Source organism: Arachis hypogaea, chromosome 14 (genome assembly GCF_003086295.3).
Source record: "Arachis hypogaea cultivar Tifrunner chromosome 14, arahy.Tifrunner.gnm2.J5K5, whole genome shotgun sequence".
Taxonomy (NCBI): domain Eukaryota; kingdom Viridiplantae; phylum Streptophyta; class Magnoliopsida; order Fabales; family Fabaceae; genus Arachis; species Arachis hypogaea.
The window spans coordinates 90,381,122-90,394,175 of NC_092049.1; the positions used below are offsets into that span (position 1 = coordinate 90,381,122).

At 28.8% G+C, this 13,054-nt stretch overlaps 1 protein-coding gene across 1 annotated transcript; it reads right to left on the minus strand.

Annotated features, from left to right (window-relative positions):
• Positions 1-7,157: 7,157 nt before the first annotated feature.
• LOC112743482 (uncharacterized) lies at positions 7,158-12,372 on the minus strand. The gene is made up of 8 exons (XM_025792693.3): positions 12,146-12,372; positions 11,635-11,791; positions 11,004-11,089; positions 10,304-10,416; positions 9,871-9,936; positions 8,901-9,007; positions 8,584-8,649; positions 7,158-7,752 (listed from the first exon to the last, which is right to left on the minus strand). The coding sequence occupies exons 1-8, from the start codon at positions 12,238-12,240 to the stop codon at positions 7,393-7,395; spliced, it is 1,050 nt and encodes a 349-aa protein (XP_025648478.1). The 5' UTR covers positions 12,241-12,372; the 3' UTR covers positions 7,158-7,392.
• Between the last annotated feature and the right edge of the window lie 682 nt (positions 12,373-13,054).

Sequence of the window (13,054 nt, forward strand, 5' to 3'; positions counted from 1 at the left end):
CCTCGATCCTCTCTCTCTCTAACTTACTTTCTCTGTCTCTCAAATTCGTCACTACGTTGCTCAATATCGTTTCAAAAAATTATGTTATGTTATTATGTTGGAATATGTTTTCATGTTTTCTCCTTTTGAAATGTTATTTTTCATAACGAATATGTTATAAATTATATTGAATTATATTGAATTGATTATTTATGATTATTATATTATATTTTTCTGTGTTAATTTTTTTAAAAAATTTCAAAGAATATTCGTAGATAACCGAGAAGATCTGCGTTTCCTAAGGGATAATTAAACAGGAACTTGCAATGACGGAGAAGGAACGGGAACATTTTTTTTAAAATAGAAGTGAGGGATGGAAAGGGGGCTTCTCACGCTCCTCTGAGTACTCATTACCATATCTAACTAGAAATGGAGATCCAATCTGAGCCAATTTAAAAGGGGACACGTGGACTTCATCTGCATTGGGCCTTTAAGGTAATGAACTTAAGTCAGATTTTGGACCCTAATAATGGATTTTAGTTGATCTTGCTTGCATTGAGGTCTTACTAGGTCCAAATATATCTTGGATTAATATTTTGAGTCATTGTTATAACAAATACTATACTATTTAATATTATAACACTTAATATATATAAAAGTTTGATATATTTACAAGTCATTTTTTAATTCAAATTAAAAAATTAATTATCTCTTTTTTTAGTTTTAAATATTATTTTCTAATGTAACGAAAAAGTGAAAATAACAATAATTATTTACATAATTAAAATAGATAATCTTAATATATACATGAAACTATATATATTAAAGATTATTATATATGTTATATAATTTTTTTTCTTTTCCGATTGATCCAAAGAAACTGAATACTCAATAGCTGTTAGTGACTCCATTAATTCTCTATCTGCTGGATTGACCCTTCCAGTTGGCCTAAAATCACTGAATGGAATTGAACACTATTCTGCAGGGAAGGAAACTAGAGATTGCTCGACTCAAGCAGGACGAGCAATCTCCGTGCCCCACAACTATGAATAGTATAGTGATAGTGGGGTTGAAACACACGAGTGCTCGCCCTTTCTTTCATTTCTAGTAGGCCACTTTTTCGGAACGCAGTCCGGGATAACCGCGATAAAATAATATGTTTTGTATCTATTTTCAATCGAAATGCCTTTTTTTCTCAATGGCAACTGGCACTTAAACTAGATATCCCTCAGCCAGAGACTCTGGAATGAAATAACTTTTATGATAGTAAGATAGCGTTAGAGTCACCAGCAATCCTTTTTCGTTTATTGGGAGACTAAAAAAGGCTTTGTCAAGCAGGCATGATTGTCGCGTCGATCGACAGTTGAAAAATCCTATCTCCGGGGCCCTCACTTTAGCTATTTGTATAATTTATTTTTTTCATCTTAATATTTAATAAATTTAACATACAAAATAAGTAACTTAAGTCATTATCTAAGACAATAAATATAATAGTGCAAATACTTATTTATTTATTAGTAGTAAAAAAATATGTAAATAGTATAAATTGATATTTTTTTTGTATAAAAACAATAATAAAGGTTATTAATTAAGTTAATTACATAATTAAAAAATTATGAAAAATTTCTTAAATAATAATAAAAAATAAGATCACTATTATCACATATTACAAAGTTTATGAAAAAAATTTTGAATAATAAATCAATTCTCAATAGATTATACATTAATTTTATCAAAAAAAATAATCAATACATTAGATATTATTATTTACGTACTAATATAATATATATTATCGATTATTGAGTTTATAATTAATTTTTAACCCAATTTTTGGTAATTAAAATTTAAATGATTGGAATTATTAAATATTGAATATTTTGCATCTAACCAATTTATTTTTTTATTGAAATTAAAAAAGGATGAGTTGTTATTCAATTCTAAATTTAAATTTGAGTAAGAAAATAAAAAAATATATTTTAAATTTTATCTCACTAACCAGAATTTATTTCAAGATAAGAAATTACTTTGTACATCATATAAATTGTAAAATAGTATGGTCATTTGCTATTTTCTAATGGTAAATATTATCAAATAAAATGGTGTAAGAAATTAGAAGAAAATTCATTTACAAGTTTAGAAAATATTAATTTATTTTTTAATAGATTAAATTATATATTGAATAACAAAAGTTATTATTAGTTACTTTTTACACTAAATAATACTCAACGATGGTGTTTTGGTACACCATGTTATCAAGAAATATTAATCAATCTAATAACTTTTGTAATGACATAAGTTTATGAATTTGAAAATTTAAAAATCATTTCATAAAATGTGAAGTTTTAATGAGTAACAATGTTGGTCATATTGTTTTGACTTTAAGAATGAATATGATACCAACAAATAAAATTGTCCCAAGTAAATTTCAACAAAGACAAAAGTCCATAAGTATTGCTATTAATGAAAAAAGATTTTATTTTAAAGACAAATACAATTTTTTTCTACGGATTTCCTAACTCGGCAAATCGAGGACTAATCCACTACATATTGATGGTTTATTTATTAAGGGTCTGTCGCTAACTAATGGATTGTTATACACATAAGACGAGATTCGAACTCCAAATACTTACTTAAACGGACAAATGAGATGACCATTCAACCAATTCAAATTGATTAAAACAAATATTAATTATTTTTAATATTTTTAAGTTATAAAATATTTATAATAATAATTACAATAGATATTTTTTATTTAAATTTTAATAAAAATTTTTTATATAATTTTATGTATTATCCCGTGTAGGACACCGGAACATACATTAGTTAAGTTAAAAAAATGATAAATTAGGTCAACTATTGATTTATAATAGATAGGTAATTTTTATTCAATAATTAATTTGTTTTATTAGAATTGTGTTGTTTTCTTTTGGATTGATTGGAGTTTATTTCGTAGGTTATTGGTATAGTCTTATTTGTAGTTTGCAGTTGAGGTTATTTTTTTTAAATATTTTAAATTTTTTAAGTTAGATTTGTAGGACGAAAGTGGAAGAATGATGTCCAATCACTTCTTCTCGACCCTTTCTCTACTGAAAATAATAAAGGAATGCAGTGACGGACCCAGAAAATTTTAGGAGTGGAGGCAAAAAAAAAAAAAAAAAAAAAAATATATATATATATATATATATATATATATATATTAAATAAATTTTGTTAAATATTATTAATTATATGGAGATATAAAAATTAAAAAGAATTAGCGAACACTTTTATTCTTAAAATACTATTTATTATATATAATTTATAAAAAATATTTTTTTTTTCTAAAATTTAAAATTAAAATATTTTAATTAAATTATAGATAACTTATTATCCTAACTAATCTTTTTATACACATTTAATAATAAAAGATTGAATTAACTGGCATATTAGCACATAATAATACATTAGTATTTATAATTTGAAATTAGAATTATATATAAATACTAGAAAAATTAAATTTTTATATGAAAAGTATGTTTATATAAAATAATAAAAACATAATTTTTATAATTTTTTTATTTTTTAAAATAATTAAATTTATTATATATTTTTTAATTTAATTATGATATAATGTTAGATAAAATATTTTTTATCATTATTTTTAAAAATAAAAAAATATTATAAATTAGTAAATTAATCAATTCATTTTAAAATTTTATATGCAACATAGGTACATATAATAGAACAAAAGATAAAAAATAAGTAATAAGGATAAATAAATCAAGAATAAAATAAAATATATAAAGTCACGAAAAAAATAAAATATTAGATTGATACCTAAACTATAATTGTTTGAATTAAAAATTACAATTAAAAATATCAAAAAGAAAAACAATAAAATTGAAAGATACATAGAGTCATGGAGAGCTATATAAAAAAATTAGAGAATTTAAAATTTACTTTTTGATGAAGAGAAGATGACCATTAGACAAGGAATAGAAAAAGAAAGTTGAAAATATAAAAATAAGAAGAGGGTTTAAGAGAATAAAGAATTAACGGTACAATAATTAAATTTGATTAGGTTAAATAATAGTCAAAATAAAAAAAAAATAAAAAAATAAATTTAAAACTTTAACTAATTGAATTTATTTTATTTGTAATGGATCATTTAAAATTTGAAGGATATTTGATGAAGTGAAGAGAGCCTCTATTTATAGAGTGGTAGAATAATCTAGCCATGCGTCACCGAATTGGATGGCAGGCACAATTCTAACTAGTTCTCCGCACTACTTTTATGCAGTTGAATACTATCATGCCTATTTATATCTACAGCTGTAGCAATAGGTGTATAATTTGGTAATACTCTAATTTGTCCACTATTAGTGGATAAAATAATATCCTTCAATAACCTATTCTATAAGAGATTCTCTTATATTTCAAAATTTAAGGTATAATATTATTATGTATAGTATTCTAAATCTAGAATACTAATAAATGCGATATATTAGATATATATTATATATAAGTATATCTTTTAAAACAAAAATTAAAAACATCATGGGCAAGTGCCCCCTCATTTGTATGCTTGGGTCCGTCCCTGAAGGAATGCCTATTAGAATGATTAGAATCGGATGTTTGACTGAATATTTGCTTGTTTGAAATTATTATTGCATTTGTTGACTTGGTGAAAATTGATAATGTTGTTTGGTGGAGACGGCTAACTTAAAGAAAATTTTGCCAAAATTTCTCTGAAAGTTTTTAAATTTATGATATCACTGATGCTTATGTTGTTATCAAATTGGTTTAATTTGGGAAACAACAAGAATATTGTTTGGTGGAGGCATCTTATTTAAGAGAAAGTTTTATCGAAATTTCGTAAACAATTTAATAAGTTTTAATTTTGTTAGTGTCTAGGTTATTTGAACTTTGTTACACGACGATTCTAAGTCATGGTTTGTAATTTAACTTTTTATTATTTTTGTACATTTTATTTGTATTGTTGATATTCTAATTTATTGTTTTAATAAAAAACACTATTTATTTCCTATTAGTTTTAATAGTGTTTTAAATATGAATTTTTGGTAACAGGATAATGGGTATTTAATATATTTAATTGAAAATAACTTTAAAAAACTAGTCATACACATTGCTGTCGAATTTATACAGTAATAAATTAATTTATTTTTTTTGGGTTTATAGGAAAAAATTCGACAATAATACTTTATCAATTCATCATTTCTGGTGTTATTATCATTGAATTTAAGGGTATTTGTGAATAGGATCGGATATAATCAAAATCTTGATCTGATCTACATTAAACTCATCAAATCTAATATCCGTACTTTTTTATGTTTAGATATGATTTGATCCGTATATTTTAAGATCGAATATCGAATATATCCACAAAATAAAAAATATATTAAAAAAATTTATTTCTATAAAAAAAGTCAATAAAACTACTTTTTCACTCTAATAAAATCTCATTTTTTTACTCTTCCAGACTCCTAAAATATTATTCAAGCAATTTTTTTTAAATAATAAAAATAAAATAATATAACATATATAAATAATTATTAATTAAAATAAAATATAAATACAACATATGTATATTATTTAGTGCAGATCGAATTTACAAACATAAACGTAATATCTGTGATCTAATTCGATTGAATCATATATTCAAATTGTAGATCAGATATAGATAAATATTGTATGGGTATAATTTGATCTATAAACGCTCCTAGTCAAATTATCCGACGGCACTACCAACATTCTTCGTGTTGGAACTAGGAAATTTGATGGTAATGTGTTTAGGTCGAGGATTTTTTAGTTGGATGGAAGCCGACGATATATCCGAAAGTAATATTATTTATAGTTGGATTTATATATAAAATCAGACAGTAAAGAGCAAATTTCTTGAAATGTTCATCATGTAACAAAATAAATAGTCTAATGTTTAGGTTATTGGTAAGTAGAGCAAAATATTAGGGAAATGTACAATTAATATTGGTTGCGAACTTTTAGGTTATTTTATTGAAAGAAAATGTTATAAAAATAAAGGAGTTATGACTTATGAATCATGGACCAATCCTAACGTTTTACTTGATGAATAAACAAAAAGGAGCCACTTAAATAAAGATGTCAAAAACGTCTTTTTTTTAAAGATGTTTTTTAAAAATTAAAATTTAATACATATAATCAATTAAATTATATTATTTTTATTAAAATTAGACTGGACAAATCAGTTTAGCAAAAAAATTAATAAATTAAATTTTTAAACCGGTATAAATTAATATTTTTTATAAAAAGTTACTACAATATCCCTATTATAAAACACAACTAAAATATTCCTATCATATATATATATATATATATATATAAATTTTGAAAACTTTAAATTCTAACCCTATAATGATAGAGAAGAAAAGGGCTAGAATTTAGAATTTTTAAAATTAATATATATAATAAGAGTATTTTAGTCATTTTATATAATAGGAGTATTATAGTAATTTTTTATAAAAAATAATATTAATTTAGACGAATTCAAAATTTGATTCACTATTTTTCGGTCAAATTAATTTATCTAACATAATTTTGACAAAAATAACATAATTTAAATGATTATATGTGTTAAATTTTAATTATTAAAAAATATCTTAAAAAAAAGACGTTTTCTGCGTCTTTAAATAATATGTTCCCTTACATAAATACATAGTTTGCATAGATACAGTAAATCTAATTTGCCTACATATATCTAATGTGTTTATCTTAAATGATAAAATTGACTCTTTTTTAGTCTTTCAATTTCCTACTATCATACTGAAAGGAGTCTATTGTTCTCAATCTTTTGGCAGTTGATAGAAAATTTTTATGAAGAGGAAACCCCAAAGGCAATAGTTCCAGCTAAAAAGGATGCAGTTGATGTGGAGAATCTTGCATTGAAATTAGAATGGAGCAGTTTGTGACAGCTACTGTCAAGAGTAGGAGATTGATTGAAGATGGCAAAGGTAGAACCGCCACATAAATGACTCCTTTCGAGGATAGAGTTTGTGACGATGGAAATTGTCCATTGTAGATCTCCATTGCTTTTATTTGTTGTTTTATCACGCAATGACCCAAAAAGAAAGCAATACAGTTTTTATATTAAAAATAAATAAATTATATCGAGTTCAGAAACTTTAATAGAAAAGATTGCGCGGTTAACAAATAACAAGCATTGTTATATTAAGATGGTGTACACGATCCATGATCGATGGGAAAGTGAGTCCTTCCCACAAGACTTGAGCGGGTTAGCGTAGAGTAAAATGCATTGGATAAAGCATGACCTCTCTCTATGGAGAACTAAAACAAAATGCATCTACATTACATAATTTACACCAATAACCAACATAACATGGCAAAATCTTGTCGTTCAAGCCAATCCTTCATAACTGATTATCTTTTTCCAAAGTAGGAAAACAAGTTCGGTTGTTTATCATCAGCAGCATTAGTCTTTGCCTTTTCCCTTTTCTTTGCAGGGTTTGGACTCACAACATCTTTGTTAGCCAAAGCTGGCTTTGATTCACCTGAAAAAGCCTCATAATCGCGCTTGGTTGGGACCTTCGTAGCATCTTGAGAAGATTTGAAGTCACTGTCCCCTACCTCAGTTTTTTTGGCTTCCTCTGCCTGTTCTTCACTCTTGATAAATCCTTGACTTGGCACTATTTTCTGCTCTGGCTTTGTCTCTTCATTTTCAGATCCCTTTCTTGAGAAGAACTTAGAGATCAAAGTGTTACCTTCCGCCTTTACTTGAATCTGCACAATCGGACTAGGTTTAGGACAACATTCTTGGCTGATTATGATGGCAGTTAAATTTATCTCAAGTTGATGAAGTAATGATAGCATTAAATTCGGTTTGTTAGGATTTGAATATAGTTTGTAGAGATATTAAATTCTAAGAAACCTATTTTAATAAGATCTTTGCTTCTTCACAAGCAAAGCCTAACAAACCTACATATGAACAGCAATTAATGCAACTACTGTAAGTGCCAGCATGATTCTTTTCTTATCTGGATTAACAAAAATCCTATTTGCGCAGCAGCCACTATGTATTTTTGTATAAATACATACGTTGTTTAACTCATTTTCAATGTGTATTTTGTATTGCAACATGTCTATACGAGTGACTGATTTTTTTATGTACATGTAGCATGGTTATTGTATTTGATCTTAACCCTGCAAGTAAAGAAGCTAATTCCATTATTTGGATCTAGTAACCTCCAAGTCACAGTATAGCAATCTTATTTAATGCCATACCAAGACTCTGCCAATAAACCCCTCTCAAGAAACCCAGTAAAAAGCAAAAACCAATGTAATTAAGAGCTTTCAATGAGCCGAATGCCCGAACCCAACAAAATAATGTATGTTTCTAAAATTTGTTTTTCCAAAAATGTATGCATTAAGAAACGAAAGAACTAAGATCTAGTCACACATAACATAATTATGGCTTAGATAAAACTCCATGTGATTTGTCTATTTTGTTTTGGCTCAATACATCTTGGCATGCATGTTGAAATGTTGAAACCGAGAAAACCATAACCAGGGAGAAATCACATGAAAGGGAAGCAGAATGCTCAATGGCCATACCTCCTTTATGCACTCAGGTCCATCAAATGATGGCTTGCCCATTGCAGGCGTCACTGGGTACCAAACCTAGACATCAAAAGGATTGGTTAGCAAACAAAAAAAAAAAATTCATGATTTAAGCTTTCTGAGAGCAAACATGCAAGGCTTTCTTTCAAATTTGAATGGAAAGAAAAATTATCTTAAATTCTAAATATTTTTGTTTGCATGTTTTATAATTGAAAAAGAAAAAAGCACTTTTTACTTCTTTTTTTTTTTAAAATATCAAATTTACAAGCTATTAATGTCAAAATTCTAAACAAATTAGATAAAGATCATACCAGATCAGATTCCTCATATGGCTTCAGCAAATTCTTAAAACTGGAAGTAGAGCCGCTTAGCCAGGCATCAGTTGATTCCTTGTCACAAAAAATAACAGGCATCCTGTCTACAAAGACACAATAAAAGTGACAAATCTTAGTTCACCAATGTAGGACATGGCCACTCAATAGGTACAGGGCTAATAATAAAAAGGGGCACATAGTTCCCTCAAGTTGGCTGAACAGATAATCTCGTGCATCTTAAATATAAGCTTAGAACCAAATTGTTAAATGACATCTATTCTTTTCAATGTATTATTAAGGAAACTTATCAACGAAATTGTGTTTTACGTAAATTCTTTTTATTTATAGAAAGGAGAAAAGGCATACCTAGGATCTCACTGAAATCCTTTTTTTCTACGTTCTTCAAATCAGGTATCATGAGGTCAAAATGGTTTCCCCGTTGAAGTAAACCATTTAGGGCTTGGTAACAAACAGGGTAAAGAGTAAGCACATTTCTTTTCTGTTCTTTTAGAATAGCCACAACTAATACATTCAGGTGAATTTGTTTTCTTTTTGTATTTCTAGATTAGTTTTAACTACCAATATGCCACCTTTATAATTTCTTTCGCATTTTCAAATTTCCTACTTTCACTATTTTATTCACAAAACACAGGAAAGGAAATGGAAACCAAGTTCCTTCTCAACGAAACAAAATGGGCTAATACAGAATTTAGAACCAAAGGCATTACCGCAAAGGAAAAAAGAATCACTAAAATAATTTGCAGTTGTTTGATAAAATGTGATATAATCAAGATCAGTCATTTGCAACAGTATAACAATAGTTTTTATCAAGGCACGGCCAGTACAATAGAGTAATCTCATTCTAGAATCCAGCTATTTAAATAGTGATTTGTTAGTATCAGACTTGTAATATAATATCAGCCAGAAATTTTGCTAGCACGTCAACATTTAGGAGTGCATGACTCACCATGAAGCCACTGAAGAGCTGGAGAGGAAGAGGTTGTAATAATAGTAAATGTGTATAGTATTTCACCTGTAGTTAAAAATATTCGCATCAGCATTAAGTAAACCTAAAAGGAAATCTACTAATGAATCAAATGTCATTGCCCTACATTTTTTATTAGGAACAAATTTGGGAGAGTTTACAACAGGAGGAGGAGGAGGAAAATGGCAAGAAAGTTGTTAACAAGTCAGTTAGGAGTAAAAGTGATATAGAGGAAGAGAGGGAAGTTTTGATTTTGTCTTGTCATCTGTACCAATTTGTAGGAGACTCATTCCTTAGTTAGATTTTTCCCAAGTGTACACTATAGGAGGTTCCTCGGTCAGTTTGCCTTCTCACACACACACAACTTTCCTATTGCTGATACCAGTTCTGACATCTATCTAAAGAAATATCTTACCTTCAGAATCCTGCCAAGAGTCATAAAGAGCAGCGAAGACAAGTGGTCGTCCATCTTTGAAGTGAATATAGTATGGCTGTTTTCTTGAACCATCCTTTTTCCACTCGTAAAATCTTCAAACAAATATTTAGAAAAATCAACTTAAAGAGTTCAACTTTACATCAGAAAAATGGATGCGATGGACTGTTTAGAAAAATTATATCAACTATAAAGAAGTGTCTACACTCTACAGTCAAAAGAAATATATGAAACCATAATTTTTTCCTACAAACTAGGCAATAAATTTCGACAAGAATAATAGAACTGCTGAAGATATAATAGGAAAAGGAATACATAGTCAGGACCATGATTGTCAAGATGAAAATACATAATGCAAATGCTTTGTCTACCCAGCAAACAGAATTAATTATTTAATTTTCATCCAGCTCATACATTTCCCAGAAAAAAAAAAAGACAAAAATGCTCAACTATACATGCAAGCATTTCTTCACTCGTGTAACCATGTCCATGGAATACAATCAGTAAAGAAAAATGTCCAACTTTATTCCTTGAACTATATTCTTGTACTAAAATACCAGCCGAAACAGCAAGCAGGTATTGAGAAAAGGTTCAAGAGGAAACATTCCCACTCCCAACCCAATCATGCTTAAGCGAGAAGAGAAGAGTGAAAACAGGACAAACAAATTAATGCAATACATACCCTTCTAATGCTACAAGGCATCTGTTTTTAGGAAGCAGACGGCGAAATGAAGTTTTTTCATTTAAGGACTCAGATCGAGCATTAAACTGCAGTATATAGCACACACGACACATCAGAATAAGTACTTCATAAAAACGAATTGGAATTTATAATAATATGTGCTAGACACTCTAATAAGGACTTTGAAAATAAATAAATAAACAGTACCATTTAATTTTATCCACATTCTTAAGCATACTGACATTCCCAAGTATAGTGTCAGTTAAAATTGCAAGATTTATTTGAGAATCAAGTGAGAGGATTGGGAAACTCTGGGTTTTTGGATCTTACATCAATGTTTGAGTGACATGATTATAACTTTTGTCATCTGTGTACGGGTATATGACCCAAATTTTTCACCTCGAACTCTCATAATTAGTTAGCTGGCATAGCAGCAAGGGAACACCGCAACAACTTTGAACTTAGTTTATAATGATTTATCTAGAATATATGCAAATCAAAGTTTAAGCTGCCGTAACAACTATCCAAAATGGCTTAACAATCAGTTATCTAAGGTTACAATTAATGTATAAGCGGGCTGAGAATATAACCTAATAAAATACAAAAGTGCTTTGAGCAAGTGAAGATATACCATCTTGTAGTGATCAGGCCGCTCTGTCTTTTTTGTAAAACTGGGGACTAAACCCCATTTCATGCAATGAAGAACATGGCCTTCACTGTTAGACGCATCTTCCCTACGAACTACCGGCAGATTGAATCCCGGCGACACATTATAGGATGGCCTATACCTACACACCGGCAAATTCAAAGCGTTAACTCGCATGCAGTTCTCTTCGTGTGATTGAGAACAGTTAAAAGGACAATTAACTTCGCCTGAAGATAATGTATGTAAGTCTTCACTGAAACTCAATTACGCAAATGCATTCGAAGCTCTAATACACAAAACAAAAGCCCTCTTTTCAGATTGAATACAATAAAGCAGCTTAATTTGGCCCCTCTAGAGCCAGAGTGCAGAAGTTAATAAAATAAAAAAGTAAATGCTTAACTAGTTTTGGATTATTTAGTATAATCCGTTCCTAAGTTGCTAAATGAACTCCAAAACAAGGATTTGAAGCAAGCGTAGAGTGGAATTGTTACCGTACCGGTCCATATGGAGAGAACGAATAGCGGGAAGGGTGCGATGACAAGCCCTTGCTACATCATCGCCTCTTAGAGTACACCGTGCTCTTCCACACATCTCTCTTTCCTTCTTTCTCTCTTTCGTTCAGAGTATCGCTGTTGTGTTTTTTTTTTCTTTCCCTCTTGCGCAACCAAGTAAAGGGCGGGAAGAATCACTACTTACTTCTTGGAAAGTCTACGGGACAGGTTTCACAAGAGAGTTTTTGTTTGGGATTGGAAAGAAAACAAACAATAATAAAAAAAAATTATTTAAGAAAGATAATTTCATTAAATATTACTTTCAAATTTTTTCTAAGACAATGAAAGTTTTATTTGGAAAGAATGGAGAGAAAGATTTTCATTGTACATCTCTCTCAAGATTAATTGGAGATCAGCACATAATTTCTAAAACATTATATTTCGGATTTTTAATCCCAAAAGATTAATAAAACTAAAGTAATCATGTAAATGATTGACAATAATAAAGGCATCCAAACAGTTTGTCTCACATATATATCTCTTTTTTCCGAGTCTCAAGTTAAAAGAAAGTATATTCAAATAGCAAATAACTCTCCTTATAGAATATTATGACTCTCAATTGTTCCCAGCAGCCTCGTTGCCACCTTTCCTTCCGATCTCTGCTAACACAGGCAAAACAAATCCGAGCACCATTGTCAGGATAGCTAGCATCATAATTAATTTTAAAGGTATCAACCAAAGAAAAATCTATGAGCCACTAATAGTAGAGGGGATACACATCGTGAATGCAATGTAAAACTGATTCCTGACCTAAAAAATATCGTGGACAGTTATTCGTGTGCGAAATGTCCCTCCTAAAATGAAATGTAGCAGTAGGAAGAGCCTCCCGAAGACATAGCCAGACCAAGAATTTG